Source organism: Dermatophagoides farinae, chromosome 6 (genome assembly GCF_024713945.1).
Source record: "Dermatophagoides farinae isolate YC_2012a chromosome 6, ASM2471394v1, whole genome shotgun sequence".
In the NCBI taxonomy this organism is placed as follows: Eukaryota; Metazoa; Arthropoda; class Arachnida; order Sarcoptiformes; family Pyroglyphidae; genus Dermatophagoides; species Dermatophagoides farinae.
Genome location: NC_134682.1, coordinates 4,757,501 through 4,783,849, shown reverse-complemented (window position 1 = coordinate 4,783,849; position 26,349 = coordinate 4,757,501). Strand labels below are relative to the sequence as shown.

Below are 26,349 nucleotides of genomic sequence, written 5' to 3'. Positions count from 1 at the left end.
GTGTTTCATTTCAAAATAAAACGAACAAATGAACAAAACATAACATTTTCATTTTTTAGGCTACTACTGCCATAAACATTACACTTTTTTTTCTGTGTTTTGTTCCAAAATAGCAATATTTTTTTTTGTTTTGCATTAAAAATTATTACGGATGATGATGATGATGATGATAACGATCTTGAAAAAAAAACTTTTTTTCTTTGCCTTGCTTCATTTTTCTTTTGGATCAATTTTTTTTTCATTCGTTGTTCAATGGATCAATGCTTGCAGCTGTAATTTTTTTTTCTCTATCTCTCTATTCCAGTGTGCGTGTGTGTATGTGTGTGAATTTTGCAACATTTGTAGTTGATGAATTTCAAGTTTTAATTCATTCAACAACACAGAGAAAAAAAAATGCTTCGATGACCATCATACATCATCGACTAATCGATTCCCACATATGATGATGATGATGATAAATTCCTTATTCGGGGTTATTATTATTATTATCGTTTGTCTCTGTATTAGTTAGTTGGCAGTAAACATCGATATCGATGATGATGATGATGATGATGATGATAATGATGATGGTCAATCAAATAAGCCAAAATAATTTGATTTTCTGCTTCGTTTTGTTGTTGTACATTATAATTTTCCAATTTCCAAAAACATTAATTTTTTTTTTGTTCTGGAATCATTTCGTTATCGTTGTCGTTTGTTTGTTGTTTTTCATTGTCATTCTATTGGCAATATTTATTGATCATCATACGCGCATTGTATATCGATTGTGATGGCCCCCGGCCCTACATTCAATTCAAATAATGGTGTAAATGAACGAAAGAAAATTCCATGAAAAAGTGATAATTTATTTATCCAAAAATGATTCTATCATTCAGAAAAATAATCACCGATTCTATTGTATTCAGTCCAAAAAAAAGTTGAAATTTTGAAAATTAACTATCTACAAACACGATAGATGGCGCTAGGTTATCTATTGTGGGGAAAAAAATTTTCAATTTAAATTTTGAAAAATTTTGCATAATAATAATGGTCATGGTCTTTATTTTTTTTTTACATTTTTGCATTTTCAAACTAAAAAAAATCGTTAAACAGTTGTGGATTTTAAATTGAAAAAAAAAATGAAATTTGGTCTTGAACAACAGCAACAACATTATGAAACTAACTCGATAAATGGAAAAAATAAAATCGCTATTTTTGTTCGATTTTTTTTTTAATACAATGTGCATACACCTGCTCATGAACACAACACCACTCTTCACAATTCTTGCATGATTTTTTTTCAAGGATATGGAAGAAATTAAAAAAAAAACAAATTTGTTTCTCATGTAATGAGACATTTTTGGTTCTTCTATAATGGTCACAAATCGATAATTTTCGACAGAACATTTTAGAACCTATAAATTTAAAGTCAACCAACTTAATAGTAAAAAAATGTGTGGAATATTTGGCTGACTACTAGTTGTTTGTGGTGACAATAAAAATGTCCATTATTTATTTATTAATAAAGTTTTCAAAATTTTAATGAAAAAAATGATAATCTGGTTAAATTTTCTCAAAATCACGTATAAAAATCAACACACACACACACACATACATTATATTTTCTAGTTTATTTTTGAATTGAATGTTTCATGTAAAAATTCCAATGAAAATTTTAAAATTTAAATCAAGACAATAAAAAATAAACAATTTCATTTACTGTTTCCGGTGATTTCTTTGGAAATGGAATGACTTCAAAGAATAATTTCCAGCATCAATTTCTTATTATCTTTTAAGCATTTTCACCAACCATAATTATAATTATTATGAAATTATGAATGTAACAAAATGATATTTTCTGTCAATCGATTGTAAACGGTGAAATGAATAAGTGGAAAAAATGAATCAATTTTTTTTTCATTTTTTTTTCTGGCAAGAAAGACAAATGTCACCATCATCATCAGTCGTTATACAGTCAAGTACAGTACAACTATTCAACCAAAAAAAAAAACTACTACCACCATCACCATTGAATTGTGTGGAAAAAATGAAACAAATTTGCCAAACATTCAACGTTCATTTTTCTTCTCATGTAAATAACCAAACAAATAAATCAACATATCCAATGATTATCAATATCATGGCTTCTATAATGAGAATCATTATACAACGTGTACAAACAATTTTTCCATCATCATCATTATCGTTGAAAAAATTTGTAAAAATTGGCCATATAATGGATGAATTTTTCAAATATCTGAAATATTACATATTTCGTTTGGAATATTCAATAGATGATTATCAAAATCGCAGAATTAAATGGACATATCAGACATTTCGTCGTTCAATATGGTTAACATTGAGTTTTTGGTTGAATATCGTGTGCATTTCTCATTTTGTCATCTATCCAACCAGAATTGAATTGAAAGTATTGCAAAATTTTGAATCAGAATTCCATTTACAAAGATCAGATCTTGTTTTTTCACACTTGTTATTCGCATTTACGGTGCTTGAATATTTATGGTTTGATTTATTTCGCGAAATTTTAACATATAAATTTAAAGTTAACGAATTGATAATGAAATATAGCCGTTTTAATGATGATGAATTGGAACCAGAATATCGTGGTTATTTGACACGTTTTGTTCAAATTGGCAATCTAGTATCAAATGTATTGAATGTTGTCATTTTCATTGTCTTGGTCGAATTTTATCTAATAATCATTTATCGTTTACATTCATTCTATCAAAATGATGAAATATCAATGTTTGTTATGATCATTTTCATCATACTAATCACGAATTCATTACATCGTATGCACTATTTAGTTGGTCAATTATTCGGTGTAATGCGGTATTTATTATATTTTATTGAATTATTAAAATTGCGAATGAAAAGAATGATTACGCAATTACGACAATCTTGTTGTGGTAAATCCTCATCGATCAATTATCGATTATTTTGGCCAATGTTCACGAAAGAATATGTTCAACTTTATTATGAAGTGGCCATATTTAATCAAACTGTTAGTAGCATCTTCTTGGATATTGAAATCATATCGAAATCTGCAATTATATTCTGCATATTGTTTTACAGCAAACAAATCCAGATGAATGTATACAATACAATAATTGTCATATTTTTTCTGGCACCATTCATCTATACAAATGGATTGTATTCACGAGTGGCTCAATTTCCACATTTCAATCAGCTTGGTAGCCGTATAATAATGCAATGGATAGGCCGAACACAACAAAAGCAACGAAAGAATATTTGTCTTTTACCAAGAAATGTGATTAAAACAAATCTATTTGCACAGACAATGTCAAATAATCAATTCGGTATCAGTTGTGGACAGGTGTTTTTCATCACAAAATATAAATACACAGAATTGTTTTTAATGAATTTTGTCATGACTATTATGTTTTATAAGAAAATATTCATGTAATCATTGAGAATCTATTGTTTTATTATTATTATGATTCTTTTTCTTGTTGTTGTTGTTGTAGTTGTATTTGTTGTTGATGTTTTGGTGATCGTAAATGTCTACTTAGATTATATTTCTGACGAAAATTTATATTACAATCTTTGCAATAATATGGTCTTTCATTTGTATGTGTTTGCATATGACGATCACGATCATGACGCTGATAGAAACGTTTGGCACAATGATCACAACCATACAAACGATCGTTTGAATGTATAAGTATATGTTTTTGTAATGATAATTCTAACGAACAGGCATAATTACAAAATTGACATTTAAATAATCGTTTAACATCCGAATGTACGGTACGATTGTGACGATCAAGATCTGATTTTCTAGTGAATAGATTACCACATAATTCACATATTTGTTCACGTCCAGGAACATGTGTTTTTAAATGGCTATTTAATATTGCTTCAGATTCAAATTTAAATGAACATTTTGGACATGATAATGATTGTTTTGTTGTTGCTTTTTTTCGATTTTTAGGTGCTGTATATTCATCTTCATCTTCATCATCATCTGTTGTAGAACCTGAGAGATCTGATTCCTGATTATCATCGATTGCAGCATTAACAACAACATCGTTTAAACGCTTAGTGGATAATCGTTCTGAACGTCTTTTAGTCGGTGCTTGATTGATTGTGGCCGAAATTGATGATGATGATGATGATGTTGAAGGCATTAATTTTTGGTTCGCCGAACGTTTGGGACGATTCAAACAATGTTGTTGATAATCGATAAAATCATCGGTCAATGATCGAATATCATGACAGGAATGTACGAATTTAACTTCAATATTCATCAGGCGACTCATTAATCGTTTTTCAATTATTTCCAATTTTGATTCAAGTATTTTTTGTTCATTTTCCATTGCCGTTTCCATTGCATTCATCGTTGATTCGAACAATTCTTCAATGATTAATCTTTGATTATCATTTGAATCTATTTCCACTTGTCTGCCAATCGTTTGATATCCATTTGGATCATTATTTGTGAATTCGGATTGAAAATCCATTATTTAAAAATTGAATTTTAATAAAACAAAACAAAAAACTTTCACACATGTGTGAATTCAACAGTGTTGCTCATTTTGTTTCAACGCCATCTATTGCAATGATTTTTTTTTTTTTTGAAAAATCATCGACCTCGCAATTTAGCAATGTAATGTTGAATCAAGAAAAAAATTTTCGCAATTCAATACATTTCATTGATTTTAATTCATTGAATAAATAGAAGAAAAAAAAATTGAATAATTGATTGATTGATTCGGTGATTTGTGGATACAAAAATAAGCTCAAAACAATATTTACTGTGATGTAAGCGTGTGGCTTTTTTTCATAATTCAAATTCAACTGTGTAGGATGGTGATGTGTGAAAGAGTGGGTGTTTTTTTGTTTCTTTCAATTATCCAGAAGAGGTCTCGAGGTGATTGGTATTTGTGGTGTGTGTGTGCGAGTATTGAATTTTTTTTGTTCAATACGATTTATTTACGATATTTGAGTTTACCGGCAAAAAATGGAGCAGCTCCTGCAAATTGTCCATTACCAAAAGCAAAACCAGGACCACCTTGAGCAAGCAAAGTAGTAGTACCAGCAAATTCAGCTGGACCAGCAGCAATTAAAGCTGGTGAAGCCAAAGCAGATCCGGTAACAAAAGCTGGGCCAGCGGAAACAGCAGATATCGGGGCAGCAGCCAAAGCTGGACCTGAAGCAACTAAAGCTGGGCCAGCGGAAACAGCAGCTACTGGGGCAACTGGGGCTGCGGCGACAACTGGGGCTGCAGCAATTGGGGCTGCGGCAACAACTGGAGCAGCAGCAACAGGGGCTGCTGCAACAACAGTTTGTTGATGTCCACGAGCGACCAAAGTGGAAACTTCTTCCTGTACTGGCTGAATTTCCTGTTGGATTCGTCGCATTGGAATAATGACTTCTCTAATTTCTTGAAGAATAGGTTTTTGAACACTATGACGCAATATATGTGGTTCATCTTGACTAGCTGTTTCTTGTACCTAATGTGTGATATAATATGGTTATTATGGCGATCATTAAATGAAATCCCAGATTTACTTACACTACCGCCTTGATTAAGATGATTTTGTTCAACATTCAATTGTGATGATGCCGATCGGAAAATCATGTTGACAGGAATAACATTGGCACCAACATCAATGGTAATTGGTGTAATTTGACGAGTAGTTGGAACATCATAATATTGGACATGATGTCGTGATTGTACGGCAGCCGTTACAATAGCCGGAGCAGAAGCATAAGCTGCTGTTTTAGCATATGCGGGACCGGAAACCAAGGCAGCTGGAGCAAGAGCAGGAGCAGCAAGAGCTAAACCAGGAGCTAGAGCGGGACCGGATGCAATAAGACCACCATAGCCAGCACCATAACCAGCGGTTTTCAAACCACCAGCAATCACAACCGAAACAAATGCGGAAATGACGATAATTTGCTGCAAATAAAACAGAAAACGAAAAAAAAAACAAAATTCAAATTAAAAAAAACATTTGAAAGTTTAACATACTTTGAACATTTTTTTTTAAAAAATTTCTAGCGTCAAACAGTGACAAAAATTGTTGGAATTTTGTTGTTGTTGTTTGATTTGGATTTGAATTTGAATTTGATTTAGTTTATCGATACTTGTATCACTTTATATACAAGAATTCAAGCCAGTTTTTTTGTCTTTGTTTTTTTCTTCAATTTTTCCGTTTAAAAATGATGAGAAAAAAAGTGTAAAATTTGTTAATAAAAGACGCAAGGACAGACACATATTTCATATAGAGTCTGATGAGAAAGAAAAAAAAAAGAAAAAAGAAAACGATCCATTTTTGATTGGATTGATAATCATCATCATCATGATTGAACATGTGTAAGTGTAAACGTTTCAGAAAAAAAAGAGTAAAAAAAAAAAATTTCGAATATTCAAGTTTGTTTTTCATTCTTTAAATTCTTGCAGAGATATCCATGATGATGATGATCTGATTTTGACTTTACTCACTCATTCATTAATTGCATCATTTGTTTTTTTCTAAATTAAATCGATAATCTCTGAAATGTTTCACAATATTTTTTTTATCATCGATAGATGATCATTATCGATTACAAATCAATCAGTGTGTTTTTTTGTTTTGTTTTGATTTAAAACCACAGCAAAACAGATTTACCTGATATGGTTTCTGGAACAAACATGACAAGAAATCATTTAATAAGGAGATTTTTTTTCTGATTTTCTGATTAAAAATACAAAAACCTTTTTGATGATGAATTCACTTTCAATGTCGTTGATGATGATATAATCAAATTTTTAATTTTCCATTTCGGTCAGGAAATCAATGAAACCTTGAATCGATTTGTCGATATTTGTCCGTCATTTGTTTACGATGATCATTATCGGCATTTGTGTGCAAAAAACGTTTTTTTCTCTGTTTATTCTAAAATTAACATTTAAAATCTTTTTATTATTCGAAAAAATTGAAAAAAAAAATTGAAAAAAATGCAATGACAATCTTATCATCATCATCGACATTTAAATTTTTTTTTTTTGCTAATTTCAACAAAACACTGAGATTATCTTATTATCACTTTGATGGACATTCATTTTATCTCCAAATTTTTTTTTTTAATACGATTATCTTGATGATGACGACGATGATGATGCCCTTCATAAATATCGTTATGGAAGTTTTATTAAATTTTTTCTTTCAAATCTTGTCATTGTCATTTTTGTTTCCCCCCATAATTAAAAAGTTGAATTTTGATTTTTCAATGATAAAATTTTCACAATTTTCCTACAAGATGGCGTTTTTTTTGTTTGCTTGTTTATCCCCATTCGTTTGCCACCCCCACACACATATCATTCAATTATCTAAAGATAAAAATGATAAAAACCATGAAATTTCTGGACATTTTTGTCAATTTCACTCTATCTTTACGTTAGTCGGGGTCAACATGCACACACTCAAATGTTACACAAAAAAAATATATGGACTAACCATGTGCCACACTTTGTTATTTTCCGGCCTTTTATTCATAATTGAAAAAAATAACAACATCAGCATCAGCATCACATAAACACGTACTATAATGAATGTTGACCAATGACCAACTGACTGTATTTTTTTTTTGGCCATTCAAATAATAATCATCTAGGCGTTGTGTTATGTGTTATTATTATAATCGTTATCCACACACGTTTTTTTTTCTCTCTATTCAGTGTTCCAATCAAATCATCATCATGATGATGACTTTGGACACAAACGCACACACACACACACACACACAGGTTATTTTGTCTAATAAGTTTTGTTTTTGTTTTGTTTTTTTTTTATTCAAACTTTAATTTTAAGTAAATCATCAGTTCCTGGAACATCATCATGTAATCATGTGAATGATGAGGAAGATGTTTCCATCGGCCGTTTTTTTCCAATTTTTTTTTTCGTTCTTCGTAATTTTTATTTGTGTCACAGAATTGAAATGAAAATTTTCAACAATAAAAAAAAACAGAAACAAAAACAAAATAAATAATTAACATTTGCATTTGCACCAGAATAAATTATTTGGACAAAACAAAAAAAAATCTTTGGACATTCAGAATTCATCTTATAACGAAATTGGATATGAAAATTCAACAAGACAAGAGAATAGGAAACAAAATTCATCAATAAAAAATTGATTCGATTCGATAAAAATTGACAATAAATAAATAAGCACAGAATACGAAACGAAATTCAATTCGAATCTATTTTTTTCTTTTTTTTTTGTTTTTTGTTTTGGAATTAATGATTAAGATCAATCATTTAATAGCCACCTTTTCGTCCACCACCACTACTACCTCCATAACCACCACCACCACCAAGTGACATACCGCCACCGTAACCACCGCCGGACATTCCACCAGCACCACCACCGCCGTAACCACCGCCGGACATTCGTGCAATAATTGTTTGGATATCTTCTTGTACAGGTTTAACTTCCTGTGTAATTTTGCGATATGGTGTAATGATCTCATTGACCATTTGATAAATCGGTTTTTTCACCGTATGACGCAATATATGTGGCTCATCTTCTGATTGTGATTCTTGTTGAGAACCGGCTGCACCTTGATGCATTTGTTGTACATTTAGATTCGATGATGCTGATCGAAATATCATATTCACAGGTATGGCTTGTGCACCAACTAAAGGCAAATCAGAATATACTAATTGATCAAAGAATTCAGCCAACAAAAACAAAATAATACAGACCTTCGATCGTAGTTGGATTAATCATTCCGGATGATGGAACATCATAGAATTGTACATTATGTCTGGATTGAATTGCAGCCTGGATAACACCCATACCACCGGCACCAAAACCTCCACCACCACCATAACCTCCACCACCGCCACCACCACCATAAGAACTACCACGACTACTCATTCCACCCCCATAAGAAGAAGAACCGCCACCACCATATCCTCCAGCCATAGAGCAAACAATCATGGATGAAATGGCAACAATATACTAGTGTGATATAACCAGAAAAAAAACAGAAGAAGAAGAAATTATTCAAATCAAAAATCACAACAACCATCAACATATCCACAAAAGACACATACTTTGAACATGATTGTTCGATTTATGTCAAGATATTAGTCACAGAAACAAAAAATGAAGAATTTCAAACTTTTCAATTCTGAATAAGTCGATTTGTGATCGTCGAATAAAATGATCGAATGATGACGATGATGATGATGATGATGATGATGACCGATCGTGCATTGATCATCCAGTTTATATATGGTAGAAAAAGACGATATTTTCCCTTTTTTCCAACAAAAAAAATTATTACCGAATTTTGTTGAAACTGTAGAGTGTGTGTGTGTGAGAGAGAGAGTGAGAGAGAGACACATATTTCGTCAACAAACGTGTAGCTTCATTTTCTCAATCCATGAAACATCATTATCATCATCATCATCATAATGATGATGGTATTCACACACTTGCTAATGTAGAGAAGATGAGTCGTTTTTTTTCATTTTTCAATTTTCAATTTTTCAAAAAAAGGCGGTCTTTGAATGGTCAATATGCAATTGGTCAAATGATGATGATGATGACAGTGGTGGTGGATCATCCACATACACATTATCCATTCACGGTATTGAAAATCCAATTTTACCTTGAAAATCTTGTGGTAAAAAAAAAACGGACAAAGAGAATGATTATGATGGTGGTGGTGAAGAAATGAACAGAGAGAAATCGAGCAAATAAACAAAATCCCGAATAGTGTTGCAAAGACACATATGAATGTCTTATGATGGAAATTTTTTTTCTGTTTCTATTTGAAAGAGACACTGTGAAATGATTCAAAATGATGATCATCAGGTCAAATTACAAACGCGTGTCGTGCACGCGTTTTAGGCAATTTCGACTATTTTTTTTTTCTCGCCATAATTCATGATGTTTTCGAGAGCAATCAAAACACACACATATATATAAATTATTTGTGTTATATTACAAAATTCAGCTTTTTTCATTCCCCCCTTCCATAAACATAGTGTCAGAAAAATCCATAAATAACGTTAATCGAATTTTTTTTTATTGATTTGTCCCCACTTGATCAATAAAGGTCATATATTAATTGATGGACTGTGTTCCGGATTAAATCCGATAGTTTTTCTTGATTCACTATCAAGTCATTTATTATGGATTATGAATAGTGGAATTGGATGATGAACAACAACAAAAAAAACAAATCTCAAATCATTTCATTCAAGTTTTTAATTTTCGTTATTATTACCAATCACATAATTTGCACGTGTTTTTTTTGTTGTTGTTGTGTGTGCGCGTGCTTTTGTTGTAAAATTCAGTTCAATCCCTGGTTTTATATTCATTTTAATTTGTTTTTTTTTGTGAATAAAGAGAATTCAAAAAAATTTTTTTCTTCTCAAGATCATGATGATGATGATCCAGAACAAAACAAAAAAAAAATTTTTTTTTTTTGAATTTTTAGATTGAAAATAAAAAAAAATGAGAAATTCGCCAGGTCATCATTCAGTATGTGACCACCAATGTCAAGATGGACAGAATGAAGGGCGCCATAGGTGTCTAAACAATGGACCAGTTTCAAAACATAACCATAATCATCATCATCATAATAAACACGTTGTGGCCTTTATATCTTTTTCTCAATGATGATGATGATTTTCATTTCATTTTTGTTGTTTTGTTTTGTTTTGTTTTGATGAACAATTATCATCATCATCATCATCATGATCATCTTAACGCGTGTCATAATCATTTTGTTCTGTTCTGTTCTGTTTTTTTTTGTTCAAAAAAAAAAATAAAATAAAAAATAATAACCGGAAGATGCAAGCTGTTTTTAAATTTGTTTTTTTTCCATATCATAATTTTGATTTTTGTTTCTCTCATTCGTGAAATGCTCAAATTTCAAACAATTTTATCATGATTCAAGATTGAAATGAATAATGGTAAAATACGATTAATGCGTGATGATTATGAATTTTTCATCGTTTTGTTTCATTTAAAATTTGCATACATTTTTTTTCCCGTTGCTCAGTTTCTTACAGATCAAACTGTCATATGTTTGTGTGTGATAATGAGCCGGATTTTCATTTTCCGATTGACTTGATCATTTGTGATGATGATTTTGTTTTCGATCATTATTTTTTTTTATGCATCAATGTCGTAGATGTTTTTGTTTGTTTTTTATAGATGAAATTTTCATTTTCTCCACCTTTTAATTAAAATAAATGTGTAGGTTGAAATTATATCATCTGTATGTCATCTGTTCACATCATATCCGGATTATCTGATGATTCGATAATGTTGTGATTTGATTGATTAAAACTAATTGTGAATGGAATATTTTTTGTTTAGATTAAATAAAAAAAAGGCCAAAAATTTTTTTTTTGCTACCGGGAAACGCCAATGGAAAAAGTTTTCAGGGAAAAAAATTCCCTGAAAACTTTTTTACCTTTTTCACAGAAAAAAAATTGATTTGATCCAATTTTTTGACCACAAACAAATAACAATAAAACAAAACAAGAGCAACATATAAAAGTAATAAACGATTACCACAAACATGCACACACAATCGATACAAATTGATCGATCGATCGATTGATTGATCGATCTGGTTAATCTTGACTTTGAAAGAAAAAAAAACTTTTTATTATCCATCATTATTACGCTATAAATTTAATAATATAAAAAATGATAAATAAATAAATAAATATGATCTAATTTTCCATCCAAACCCGCATTAATGATTGATCGATGAAACATCGATGAATATGTTGCAGTTGAAGAAGAAAAAATAACAATCCATAAATGACATCATTATGTCAACAACAACAACAACAAGCAATAAACAATCTTCCAATATATATCGTTTATTTGCTGCCAAGAGAAAAATTTTCCAGAAACGAAAAAAAAATGACGTAAAATTTTTTGCTGTTGTTGTTGTAATAGAGTCATTAAATGAAAAACAGTAGCACAGTAGCAGCATAGTAGTTGTGAACAACAAAACAAACTAAAAAAAAAAAATTTTTTCAATTTCAACAATTGTGCAAATGCTACGACATTGCAAAATTTTTTTTCCATTTTTTTTTCTTCTTTTCGGTAACAATTTTTTTTTTGTCGTGAAAAATGTGTTAATGATGATGATGATACAATGACAGATACGATTGTCGTAGTCGATGATAATAACCTAGTTGTCAATTTGACGACTACTATGGACGGTAATGATTATTTCGGGAAAAATTGCTGTCCACCTTGGTTGTTGTTGTTGTTGTGGTGGTGGTGGTTTCATTTTAAGAAATACGAAAAAAAATGTTTCAAGTGACGAAACATCAATGTTTTGTTGAGATTCGATCAAAAAATGAAATTTTTTTTGTAGCCTGTCTATTGCGTGAATTTTTAATTTTTTTTTTGAATTTCGTTAGACTTTGAAATTTTTGGAAAAAAAACCTTCTTCTTTGATCATATTGGCTGAATATTTAATGATTTTTTTTGTTCTTCTTCTGTTTCTCAAAGAGTCAGCTAAAAATGATTTAGTGATTATCAAGAAAAAAAAATTCCCAAGAAACATAGTTGCTTGGAAAATTTCTCATCATTTACACACACACACACACACACAACCCTATAATTAAATCATTATCAAACGAAAAAAAAAAATTTCCACTTTCTCTTTCTCTTTTTTTTTCTCTGATCCAATTGAGATCATCATCATCGTCGTCGTAATCATGGTCAACATGATCATGTTTTCATAATTGATAAAATCAATCAATCAATCATAATATGAACGGTAAATTCCTATACAAAACATTCAAGTTGATTCAACGATCAATAAAATGATTTTTTTTTCTCTGTTTCTATTGCAGAGACGAAAATTTTCGTAATTCATTACACCACCACTCACTGACATTTATTCATTTGTTTGACATTTTTTTTTCTCCTTCTTCTTCATATATTGAGTGGCGGAATAAAAAAAACCGAAACCAATCCGGATATTCTCATACGGCACACGGGAAAAACAATAAAAAACTTTTTTTATTTTCATTTCATTTGTAGATTTATGAAAATTGAAATTTTTCAATCAAAATTCTCAACTCTCTCTTTCACTCTCTATATTCCGTTTTTGTCATTATGAGTGGATGATGAAATCTTAAACACACGTTTTTCTCTTCTTTCGTTTCATGCTAAATACAAATCCAATCATCATCATCATCCAGTTAAACTCATCATCAATCAAACTGCATTTCTCGATCTCTCGATCATGATCTATTTATTTTTTTTTCTTTTGCTCTCAATTTATCTTCATGTGAAGAATAAAAAAGAGATTTTCAAACTTAATTTGATTGAGAAAATTGATTTTTTTTTTGAAAAAAATCAATTTTCTATAATCGTCAACATCTTTCTTTTTTTTGGTCAAATATTTAACCTTGACATTTGTTGACTTTTCATTTGAGGAATCAATCATCACCAATCGATTGGCCAGGCAAGAATTGTCAATTCAAATCTCTTTATAAATAAAAGTGTTCCACATATATGTGTGTGATGATGAACCATTCATACATTGGACTAAACCTCAGTCAAGATTTCCGTTTCCAAAAAAAAAAAAAAATGTCCATGTATATCAGTCATTCATTGAGTATTATGGATCAATCAATTGGATTTTTTTTCCTTTTTTTCCTTTCTTTCTTTGCCCACAAATCATCATTATTTGCAACCCTTAACCTTCAATTAATTGATTGAAATGGTAAATAAATCTTGAATAGAGAAAAAAAAATCATCACCACATACTGTTGCTTCTTCTAAAAGCAACCACAACCATCACCAATGATTGAAAAGGTTACGCGTACGTTTGTGTGTGTGTGTGTGAATCCTACTACCACCACCCACTGTGTGTGTGTGTTTTATGAGTGAAAAAAAACAATTGAATTCCATGACCATTGTCCATTATGTAATAATAAAAAAAAAATTGTTTTCAATCATGATGTGATGTGATTCGATTTAATGTGATGATGGTGTGGCGATAACGACGGATTTAAAACGAAAACAACCTCAATATCCCCAACAACAACAACAACGAAAACTGATGCATCATTTTTTTTCTTCAAAAAAAAAAAAAAAAAAAAAAATGAAAATTTCATGGTCACAAACTTTACTTGATTTGTGTATGAAGGTGTTCTATATTTTATTTAGAAATCTACTAATGTGGAATGTAATGTGAATTTGATGAAATTTCATTTTTTTTTTTTGAATCAAAAATTCATTCATCCATAGTGTGGATAGATATTACGAAATTATAAACAAATTTTTTTATAAAATAAAGAACTCAATACAAAACTGAGCAAAAATACTTCGATAAATTTAGATTTTGTTATGAAAAACAATTGACCACATGAGAAACCAAAACGATTTTGAGACATTTGTTGTACAAATAAATTTGATCGAACCGTATCACGTATGGCGAATAATCTAGACCGATTTCCTTGCCAATAATTTCGACCACGATTTGCTTGTCGTCGTTGTTGCTGCATTTGAAATCTTGTTAGCCAATTCATCAATTCTTTGCAGCCAATTTCATTATAATCGGGTATTTTTGCTGTACATAAATAAATGCCATTCGAATAAATGAATGCAGCCAGTAGAAATAATACAATAATCGTATTGTATATATTCATGGCGCTCTGTTTACTATAAAACAATGTACAGAATATGATTGCTATTTTTGAAATGGCTTCAACAACAAAAAAAACCATACTTGATGCTTGATTCAACATGAACATTTGTGCATTAATATTGTCATATTCTTTTATAAATTGTGGCCAAAATGTAAATCTTTGTTTGTAAAATGGCAATAATGAATATTGAAAACATTGAATGGTTGATTGTAAACGAAAAATCATTTGTTTAATTTGTATTTTAAACAATTCCATCACATATAATAGATATCTGATTGCATCAAAAACCAGGCCAATTAGATATGTTGAACGTATTAATAGATTAATCAATAGTGTAATGTAAATGATCATTTCAATGAATCCAATGTTGCCAGCATTATAGAATGAAAAAAATTTATAAACAACAAACACACCAGATACAAACATTGCCATCAGAATATTAAAACTCATTATTTTCGATACCAAATTACCAATACGTACAAAATGGGTTAAATGACGTCGATTACTTTGTTCAATTTCATGATCATCATTAAAGTGATTACCATATTTTCTCACTATAAAATGCGCATTATAATTATAAGTGAGAATCATTCGAAACTTTTTATGCCAAAGTGCTTCAAGTATAATAAACGTAAATATTTGAAATTGTAACAATAAATCTGAACGTTCAAAATGAAGTAATTGTTCAATTGTTACTAATGATTTCGATAGTATTGGATTTTGATCTAGAACAACATAACTGATGAACAAGATATTAATCCATGAATTCAATGTAATCCATATTGTTCGTTTGAATGTTTTATATGTCCATGGAATCTGGCGTTGTTCATATTCATTTAATGAATATTCTAGCCGAAATACGTAGAATTTTAGACATTCAAAACAATCATTGATTACATCACTTATACGTATATATTTGGTACGATAAATAGTAAAGATCATGATGATTTAATTCTTGGTAGTAATTTCTCACTGGAATATATCTGATGATGATTAGGTGATCTGTGTGAGTCTTTGTATATCATTCATTTGATATTTATATATGAAAATAAAAACAGTTTGAAGACTTCAACTTTGAATTTTTCAAACATAATGAATCGATTCTATACACGATATTCCAGTCATTCTCAACCACTGTGCCGCGGCACTTTTGTGTGCCGCCAAATTCTAAGATTGTGCCGCCAAATTTTAGATTTAATAAAATGAAAATATTTTTTGTTTTGATACATTTGAATATTATGGTAATCCTGAATCAAAAACATGTACTTCGATTAGTCAAATATCTATTAATAGTTGTGCGAATTGTTTGTAGTGGAACCAACATAGGAAAAATAAGTATAATTAAACAAACAAATAAAAGCAATTCTTCTTTAAACAATTTTTTATTAATCAATGTTTTACAAAAAGTGCTAGATTCTAGAAATGGCAAGTCCAAACTAACACGACCAGTTCAGAATTCAAAATCGAGAAAATAACAAATCCAAACTAACACGATCAGTTCAGAATTCAAAATTCACAATCGAGAAAAAGGCAAATCCGATCTAACACGATCAGTACAAAATCAAGAAAATAACAAATCCAACCTAACACGACCAGTTCAGAATCGAGAAAATAACAAATCCAAACTAACACGATCAGTTCTGAATTCAAAATTCACAATCGAGAAAAAGGCAAATCCAACTTAACACGACCAGTTCAGAATCGAGAAAATGACAAATCCAAACTAACACGATCAGTTCAGAGTTCAGAATCGAGAAAATAACAAATCCAACCTAACACGATCAGTTCAGAATTCAAAATTCAAAATCCAGAAAATAACAAATCCAAACTAACACGATCAGTTCTGAATTCAAAATTCACAATCGAGAAAAAGGCAAATCCAACTTAACACGGCCAGTTCAGAATCGAGAAAATGACAAATCCAAACTAACACGATCAGTTCAGAGTTCAGAATCGAGAAAATGACAAATCCAAACTAACACGATCAGTTCAGAGTTCAGAATCGAGAAAATAACAAATCCAACCTAACACGATCAGTTCAGAATTCAAAATTCAAAATCCAGAAAATAACAAATCCAACCTAACACGTCCAGTTCAGAATCGAGAAAATGGCAAATCCAACCTAACACGACCAGTTCAGAATCGAGAAAATAACAAGTCCAAACTAAAACGACCAGTTCATCTTCAATGGCAGAACATCCGATACATATCGAATTAATTAAATGTAACAAACATTATTTAACTCTGAATCTTGGAAAACACAATTCATCATTGAAAATAATTTTTAATGAATCTAAAAAACGGTATAGAAACCAACCAATTCTGGTAACTAATTCCAATAACTAACCATCTGAACTGCTCGTGTTAGGTTGGATTTGTTATTTTCTCGATTCTGAACTCGTCGTGTTAGTTTGGATTTGCCATTTTTTTGATTTTGAATTCTGAACTGGTCGTGTTAAGTTTGACTTGTTATTTTTTTTTATTTTGAATTTTGAATTCTGAACTGGTCGTCTTAGGTTGGATTTGTTATTTTCTCGATTCTGAACTGATCGTGTTAGGTTGGATTTGTTATTTTCTCGATTCTGAACTGATCGTGTTAGGTTGGATTTGTTATTTTCTCGATTCTGAACTGATCGTTTTAGGTTGGATTTGTTATTTTCTCGATTCTGTATTTTGAATTCTGAACTGGTCGTGTTAAGTTTGACTTGTTATTTTCTCGATTCTGAACTAGTCGTGTTAGTTTGGATTTGCCATTTTTTTGATTTTGAATTCTGAACTGGTCGTGTTAAGTTTGATTTGTTATTTTCTCGATTCTGAACTAGTCGTGTTAGTTTGGATTTGTCATTTTTTTGATTTTGAATTCTGAACTGGTCGTGTTAAGTTTGACTTGTTATTTTCTCGATTCTGAACTAGTCGTGTTAGTTTGGATTTGCCATTTTTTTGATTTTGAATTCTGAACTGGTCGTGTTAAGTTTGACTTGTTATTTTTTTATTTTGAATTTTGAATTCTGAACTGATCGTGTTAGGTTGGATTTGTCATTTTCTCGATTCTGAACTGGAATAAACGAATTAACAACAAATACACTACATACTGTTATTTTTGTAGTACATATTATATATTATTTTATTTAGCACATTTAAAATCATTATCATAATCTATTTTACGCAGTGCTTTTTCTTTGTGTGCCGCCAAATTTTGAAATCGTAAAATGTGTGCCGCAACAAAAAAAAAGGTTGAGAATCACTGCGATATTCCATCATTAGCGACGAAACCAAACACACAGATACTCGAATTGGATCGATGATTATTGGTGAATATTAATCTGTCAAATATTTATCGATTCAAATTTGATCATCATCAAGGCAAATCAATATTTTTTTATTGGTCGAGTGTAATGCTGTGATGATAACTTTCGACAAATTTTCTCGTTTATTTCGATATCATTTGACATTTACATATTCATCATCATTTATATAAAGACGATTAGAACATTATATTTACGTAATGACAGAAACAAAAATACATTTCACAAATTTACTTGACATTTAAAGAAAATGAAAGAAATGCTTAGCTTGAAATCCAATCATGAAATGTAGGGGAAGAAAGATTCACATAAAAACAAAGATGATCATGTAGATCCATATCGGATTTGTTTTGACAACAGAAAAACAGAAAAATGATTCTCATTGTGATTTTGATAAACACTCAAAGTGACAGTGATTATGATGATGAACAATGATGATAATGATGAACGAATCACAGTTATGATAATCTACTATTAGATTCACTTTCATTCGATATGATTATCAATTTTGTTCCATTTGAGATGATGATCATTTCGTATTGTTTTCTTTATATTTATTCATTCGACATGTTTCCATATCTCTAGATTATGAATAAAATAAAATGAAATGTTTGACATTGATTTAATCACAACATGTTTACCTTTCTAGATAGATAGATGATGATGATGGCCTTGTAGTTCTTAGATTCTGTAGATTTTATCGTCGCAACAATAACAATAAAAATCACGATCAATGATCACGTTTTGTGATCATCATACATCTCAATTGACAATAGATTAAATAAAGATTATGTGAGATAACAATAAAAACAACAATCAGTGAAATTTGATCATCATCATCTTGGAAAAAAATCGTGGCCAAAACGATATCAAAATAAAGTAAACAAAAGATTCGAATGTAATTTTGTTTCGTCATTTATGAACGTGACATTTGATTCTAATCATTCGAAATTTTTTTTTACGTTTGTGAACATTTATTTTTGTTGTTTTTTCATGTTCATGAATAAATTTGATTATTATGACCAATTTATTTATTTCATTTCATCATCAACTAGACATATAACTACATTAATTGGTTCGCTGTTGAAACAACCTTTGATCATCCTCATCAAAAATTTCAAGTGTGCGACACAACATTTTCTTCACACGTCGACATCAATCAATCATCATTCATAAATCAACACAGGTGGTTCCAAAATTTGAATCAATCAAAATCACATTCGTCATCATCGATTGGTTTATTGCATCAATATGTTCTTTTTTGTGTTTTGCTTGATAATATTATCAATGAAAAAAATGACCTTTAATTTTTTTCCCAGCTGACATTTTGAACCAATCATCACGCGTAAGTTTCATCTCCAATTTTCACTTTGAATGAAATCAATATATATTCATTTTTTTCAAATTGAATTCAATGTTCGACGAATTTGTTGTCGATTTTTATGTTGAAACACACGAATTTTATCGAATAGCAATTTTTTCCATTGATTATGTTGTTCATTTTCTGGCAGGGTATCGATACTATTATTCGATTGTTCACGATATTCGATTATTGATTGTTTACAAATGTTTTCCATTTTTTCTTGTTCTTCATCATTTTGTTGTAATATGGAATTTCGAATCGAAAAATATTCATGTTTCAACGCTTCATCTACGGTTATACGTTCGCGTGGATCAACAACCAGAATTCGTCGTAATAAATCCATTGCTTTTTCATTATTATGTTCTTCGTCTTTGTTGTTGGCGTTTGAATCAAATTCTTTATTGAAAATTTGATTCAAATTTCTTCGATAAATTACCGATGATCGTCGTTGTTGTTGTCGATTACCATTAAGAATTTTTCTTACACTAGAACGTATTCTTCGTATGAATGTTTCTTTTGGATTACCCAGCAAAGATTCAATATGTTTCCATTGATGTAGATTACTAATGCCTCTGAATAAAACATCTTTATTAATCAGTTCGGCCATTATACAACCAATGGACCATATATCGATTGGATAATCAAAATAATTATCCATATTCAATATTACTTCAGGTGCACGATATGATCTTGTTGAAAACAATAATTGTCGCTGATCATCATTCATCATCATTGATTGTCGTGAACGTGTTTGGCTAAAATCAATAATTTTCAACTCTAAATGACCATCATTGCGATGACGACGAACAACAATATTGGCTGGTGATAGATCCCCGTGAACAACGCCAATACGATGAAGATATTGAACACCCGATAGAATTTGATAAACAATGTCAGCAATTTCACGATGACAAAGATGATTTTTATTATCATTACAAATTATTGTTAAATCATGATCCATTAGTTCAGTGACTAGATATACATCTTCAAATTGATCCAACGATTGTGCATTACCTGGAAATGCATCCAATAAATTCATTACATTTGGATGATTAACAAATTGTAGGATACGAAATTCACGAATCATACGTTCAGCACAATCGGGTCGTTTAAATGGTTGATCAAATTTTTTTATAGCAACCATTTTTCTAGTTAAACGATCACGTGCAGCACAAAGAACACTTTGTTCACCGGAACCAAGATAAACAACTTCATCATATTGTTTGGGCAAATGTAAATGACAATTTTCTAATAATGAAACAATTACATAATTTTTCAATGATTCTTCATTGCTTTTGTTGTTGTTGTTTAATAATTCTTCAATTGAATAATGATCATCAATCGATAATGATGATGATGATAATGTTGTTGTATTATTTACATCCCAATATGCTGGTCGACTTTCATAGAATTGATCATATAATTCTACATTTTCAAATTCATTTTGTTCACTGGACATCATTTTTTTTTTTTTTTTTGGTTTGTTTTTCGAAAATTCAATGATTGATGGTGATGATGTTGTTGTTGTTATTGTTGTTGATTAAAAAAAAAACACCTACAACACAATTTTATTTTTATTTACTAATAATGATGATGACTATCATCATCATCATCGTACTTTGTAGGATTAGACTTTAAAAAAAAATTGGTAATGGTTACCAATAACAACTTGATTATCAACCAATCTCTCACTTGATGATTGCATTGTTATGTTTTCATCTGTTGATAATTTGTCAATTTGAGTTAATGATGATTACAGATTTCCGATTTTGTTCCTAAGGGGAAAAACTCTTAATTTATTAATATGATTCGTTGGTAAAAAAAAAAATGAAAAACAAAAATTTATTGCATTTTTCATTTCATAATAAAATGCATTGACGTAAAGAAATGGGAATTCAAAGCAAATTAATTCGTTTGTTTTTCTGTGGATAGAAAACTTTTTCCATTGAATTAGTTTTAATGGTATCTGATCATCACCCTATTTATACCGCAAACCGTTCATGTTTTTTTTTTGATATGATATGAAACAATTTTTGCTTGCTGGTATAATTTGTGTTCCCGTTACGAATAGCTAAACAAAAGTCATCACTGATTTAAACATACAAAATGATAATGAAACCAATTGTATTTGGTGAAGATGTATTAATAAAAAGTTTCGATTGTTTAAAATATTATCTATTACGAACGGAATTTACCATTGATCAATATATCAATCATCAATGTTCAATCAATTATCAAACATTTTATCGTTCCATATGGATTACGACCGTATCATGGATAGCAATTATTTTTCTATCAATCATAACATTTTGGCCATCGAATGATTTTTTTATAAAAATTGAAAATTTTGAACAAAAATTCAATGTCCAACGTATGGATCTAGCAATAACATGTTTGATAATTGTATTGTTGATTTCTGAATCAACATGGTTTATTTCATTGCAAAAATATCTCAAATATCGATATAAATCAATCAATTTCTACGTGAACTATCTAAATTTTGATCTCAAACAACATATGGAACGAAAGAATCAAATATTTTATTCACATTTCGTTCGCATGGGAAATTCAATTTTCAAATTTTTTGACATTTTTTTATTGTCAAGTGAAATTGAAATTTTCCTGTTAATCATCTATTATTGTTATTATTATTATGAATCTGGATTTATCAATGGTATCCAGATGATTACAATGACCATATTGTCAATGATAACAACATGGCGTTTAAATTATATGGCTGGACAATTCTTTCAGGCAATGAAATATCTTCTATTTATTATTGAATTTAATAAGATTCGATCGAAAAAAATTTTACAAATCAAGCCATCACAGCAACAAAGATATGGAAAACAACGTTTTATATTGCATAATTATCGTTTTCAACGAGAATATGTGCAACTTTTTACGGAAATAAATATTCATAATCAATCGATTGGTTATATATTTTTGGATATTGAAACCATATCGAAAATTGCCATCATTTTTGGCATTTTATTCTTTAGCAAACAAATTGAAATGAATTTCTATAATACATTATGTTGTGTAGTATTTATGGCTGGTTTCATCTATTCAAATGTAATCTATTCGTGTGTTGTACAATTTCCATATTATAATCAATTAGCTTATCGGCGATTAATCGATAATCTTGCCACATTACAATGGAATCAATCATCATTATCATTGCATTATCGTATATGGCAAAAGTATTCAATGATTAGATTGAATTTATTCTCACAGACTATGGCCAGAAATAATAACCGATTTGGCTATAGTTGTGGTCATCTGTTTTTCATTACACGTTATAAATTTATTGAATTATTCCTGATGAATTTTGTATTGATTCTTTTGTTTTATAAAAAATTCTGTATAACATGAATGTCATTTTGTTGAGTAAAAAAAAATTAGCAATTTATTAATTATGAAAATTGATCGCCATGTCTGTTTTATATGTATTCAGGGGTATTTTATTTTTCTGGTTGTCATTGATACCACCGCACCAAGAAAACAAAACAAGATGATGATGATATTAATTCTCAAGTTTATTCATTCGAATTATTTGAACTTTTTTCCTATTAATTTTTTTCTGTTTCATTCGAAAAAAAAGTTTTCGATCTTTAGAGAACAAGCAAACAATTTGGAATTGACAAAAAAAAGGCAGAAACAAATTCCCAATTTACATTTGCATATCGTCACTGCTGCTGCTGCTGCTAATGAATGAATGAATGAATGTGGATGACTTGAAAATAAACAAACGAACAAACAAACAAAAATGTTTATCAATAAATTTGCAAAGAAATATTTATTTTTATCATCATCATCATCATTATTACTATTCAATCATCAACAACGAATTGTTTCCATCAATGAAATAGCGGAAAAAAGTTTTGATTGTATTAAATATTATGTGTTTCGTTTAGAATATTCATCCGATCAATATGAACAACATCAATGTCGATGGAATGAATTCCATTCCTATTATCGTACTATATGGATGACAATTTGTTCATGGATTTGTATCGGTTTCATGATGGCCATAGTATATTGGTCATTGAATGATAATAGTGTTGCAATGATTATGGATTTTGAAAAACAATTTCAAATACAAAAATCAGTATTTCTTATCATCAATTTGGTCATTATTTTCATTATATTAGAACATACATGGTATGTTTTATTTCAGAAGATTTTAAATTACAATTTTAAATCACAAAAATTATTGATAAAATATTCAATGAATGATTATGATGATGATCAACAACAATTGTTTCCACAATATCATCAACAATATTGCACATTTGTTCATTTTCTTAATTTCGTTGCAAAATGGTTCACTATTATAATGATTATGTTGAATTTTCAAGTTTTCATTTTGATTTCATATCAATGTTTTTGTTATTATTCAAATGGTGAAATGAATCTGACATATTTATCGATATTTCATCTATTATCACTCATTTCATTATGGCGTTCAAATTATATGATTGGACAATTGTTTGGCGCAATGAAATATTTGCTGTTCATTATTGAATTTTTTAAATTTTCATTTCAACAAATAATTTTCGATATATCGTCATTGTTTCCGATTGTTTATATCGAACAATGGCCATCATATTGTTATAAACGTTCAACACTTTTTTTATATTATCACATTAATCATCGTAGCCATTATTATTATTTAAATTTAAATTGGAAAAAATTCTCTGAAAATTATGTAAAATGTTTCACAGAAACTTCAATATTAAATGAAACATTGAGTAGTATTTTTCTTGATATTGAATTCATATCAAAATCGGCATTCATTTGTGGTACATTATTTTATAGCCAACAAATTCATATGAATCTTTATAGCGTGTTGGCCATTTTGTTGTTTTTATCACCATTCTGTTATTCAAATGCATTGTATATGCGTGTGGCAAAATTTCCATCTTACAATCAATTTGGTTACCATTATCTATTCAATTGGTTGGCACGTTTACAATGGTTTGATAATAATAATAATCGATTAAAATTGCAAACACGACGACGTTATAATCACCGTTTATGGATTCGTAATCAAATCAAATCCAATCTATTCATACAGACAATTTCGTCGATGAATCATCGTTTTGGTTTCACCTGTGGACAGGCATTTTTTATTACAAAATTTAAATTTATTGAAATATTCTTGATGAATTTTGTGTTAATTCTTTTGTTTTATAAAAAAATTTGTTTACACGACGTCAAATTTGATGCCTGAATGACGATTAATCATTGTTTTTTTTTCACTCCGATTTTATTTTCTATTAATATCTTGGTCGATTTTTGTTTCCACAATTTACTTTTGAACATTAAATTGAAAATTTCAAAAAAAAAAATTAATTTAAAAAATGTTTTTCCTCTCCTCATCCTCCCCACCCCCACAAAAAAAATTAAACAAACATTTGAAATCAATTTGAAATCTTATTTACTGAAATAAAAATCAATTTCAATCATATTCATCTTGGCCATTTCCTATTTTTTTAATTTTTTTCTTTTGATATCGCACACAAGTACGCAGATTCATCGTTACTTGAATGAAATGAAATTGTTATTATTCAAGGTCTTTCTTCGTTGTTGTTGTTGCTTAGCCACCAAATATCCACTGATTATATAATTATTGGCAATATTATAGATGATTGTTTTGAATGTCTTAAATTTTATGTTTTCCGTTTAGAATATTCATTAGAAGATTATCAGAATCATAAGATTCCATGGTCATATCATACATTTGATCGTACAATATGGTTGACAATGAATTCATGGATGAATCTTATTTTTATTTTCTATCAATTCTTTTATCCAAATCCAGTGTTATTGGCAGCAATGAAAAGTTTTATTCAATTATTTCATTTTGAAAGATCTGATTTACTTTTATTGTTTCAAATCATTACATTCATCATACTTGAATATCATTGGTTTATTTTATTACGAAAAATTCTTCGCTATAAATTCAAAGCAAATGATCAATTCATTAGATATAGGCAATTTGATGATCGAAAATTTCAATCACAATATCGTCGTTATTTAACACGTTTTATACGTATTGGTAAATTGATTATAAAATCACTGGACATAACCATTGTGGTTGCATTGTGTGTATCCGTAATGTTTGGCCTATATAATCTGTATTCATTTTATGCAAATGATGACATTACATTCTTTACAATGATTTTTTATGGCTTATTGATAATTAATCTATTATTACGTACCATTTATCTGATTGGTCAACTGTTTGATGCAATGATTTATCTGTTATTCATGATTGAATTATTTATCATTCAAATTAAACAAATTGTTCAACAGATTCGTTCAACAGTACATCGATTTCAATGTTCATTATCACTTCATTATAGACATTATCGATTTTGGTATAGATTGATGAAAAAATATGATAAACTTAATTATGAAATATTCATTTTGAATCAAACAATCAGTGGTTTTGTTTTCAGCATTGAAACCATCTCTAAATTTGGCATTATATTGTGTACATTGTTTTATAGTAAACAAGATTCAATGAATATTTACAATTCAATTATTGTGCTGTTTTTTCTTTCAACATTCTTGACGGCAAATGGTCTTTATTCACTGCTTGCACAACTTCCTTATTATAATAAAATTGGTAGCCGTGAATGGATGCAATGGTTAGCACGATCACAATGGCAACGATATAAATCCAAATCGTTGTTGGTCGCCGGTTGGCGACCACGATTAATTGGCAACATAATTCAAATGAATTCATTTGCGCAAAAAATGTCCGATAATCGTTTCGGTTTCACATGTGGTCCGGTATTTTTCATTACACGTTATAAGTATCATGAATTATTCCTGATGAATTTTGTTCTTGTCATGTTGTTTTATAAGAAAATCAATTAGATAGTTTGATCGATAATGTATCTTATTTTTGTTGTCGTTTTTCTGTCGTTTATTATATTAATTGATTACGTCAATAATGTCTTTGTTTTCAAGTAATTATTGTACTACCCTTACTGTTACTTTAATT

At 29.5% G+C, this 26,349-nt stretch overlaps 6 protein-coding genes across 6 annotated transcripts; 2 read left to right on the top strand and 4 right to left on the bottom strand.

The window, feature by feature from the left end:
• The first annotated feature begins 1,959 nt into the window (after positions 1 to 1,959).
• Positions 1,960 to 3,427, top strand: LOC124494347 (uncharacterized). Its single transcript, XM_047057521.2, has one exon. The coding sequence runs from the start codon at positions 2,027 to 2,029 to the stop codon at positions 3,425 to 3,427; it is 1,401 nt and encodes a 466-aa protein (XP_046913477.2). The 5' UTR covers positions 1,960 to 2,026.
• LOC124493777 (uncharacterized) lies at positions 3,362 to 4,484 on the bottom strand. Its single transcript, XM_075732148.1, has one exon. It carries the CDS (start codon positions 4,482 to 4,484, stop codon positions 3,456 to 3,458), a length of 1,029 nt encoding a protein of 342 aa, XP_075588263.1. The 3' UTR covers positions 3,362 to 3,455.
• Positions 4,485 to 4,653: 169 nt separating this feature from the next.
• On the bottom strand, positions 4,654 to 6,106 carry LOC124493776 (uncharacterized). Its single transcript, XM_047056879.2, has 3 exons — positions 5,999 to 6,106; positions 5,540 to 5,926; positions 4,654 to 5,477 (listed from the first exon to the last, which is right to left on the bottom strand). The coding sequence occupies exons 1-3, from the start codon at positions 6,005 to 6,007 to the stop codon at positions 4,953 to 4,955; spliced, it is 921 nt and encodes a 306-aa protein (XP_046912835.2). The 5' UTR covers positions 6,008 to 6,106; the 3' UTR covers positions 4,654 to 4,952.
• Positions 6,107 to 7,994: 1,888 nt separating this feature from the next.
• Positions 7,995 to 9,230, bottom strand: LOC124493243 (uncharacterized). Its single transcript, XM_047056311.2, has 3 exons — positions 9,072 to 9,230; positions 8,718 to 8,976; positions 7,995 to 8,650 (listed from the first exon to the last, which is right to left on the bottom strand). The coding sequence occupies exons 1-3, from the start codon at positions 9,078 to 9,080 to the stop codon at positions 8,271 to 8,273; spliced, it is 648 nt and encodes a 215-aa protein (XP_046912267.1). The 5' UTR covers positions 9,081 to 9,230; the 3' UTR covers positions 7,995 to 8,270.
• A 6,357-nt stretch (positions 9,231 to 15,587) lies between these two features.
• LOC124494297 (stress-activated protein kinase JNK-1) lies at positions 15,588 to 20,895 on the bottom strand. Its single transcript, XM_075732025.1, has 3 exons — positions 18,610 to 20,895; positions 17,909 to 18,549; positions 15,588 to 15,766 (listed from the first exon to the last, which is right to left on the bottom strand). Exon 1 carries the CDS (start codon positions 20,791 to 20,793, stop codon positions 19,369 to 19,371), a length of 1,425 nt encoding a protein of 474 aa, XP_075588140.1. The 5' UTR covers positions 20,794 to 20,895; the 3' UTR covers positions 15,588 to 15,766; positions 17,909 to 18,549; positions 18,610 to 19,368.
• On the top strand, positions 18,984 to 24,685 carry LOC142597605 (uncharacterized). Its single transcript, XM_075732024.1, has 2 exons — positions 18,984 to 19,313; positions 22,950 to 24,685. Exon 2 carries the CDS (start codon positions 23,101 to 23,103, stop codon positions 24,565 to 24,567), a length of 1,467 nt encoding a protein of 488 aa, XP_075588139.1. The 5' UTR covers positions 18,984 to 19,313; positions 22,950 to 23,100; the 3' UTR covers positions 24,568 to 24,685.
• Positions 24,686 to 26,349: the final 1,664 nt, after the last annotated feature.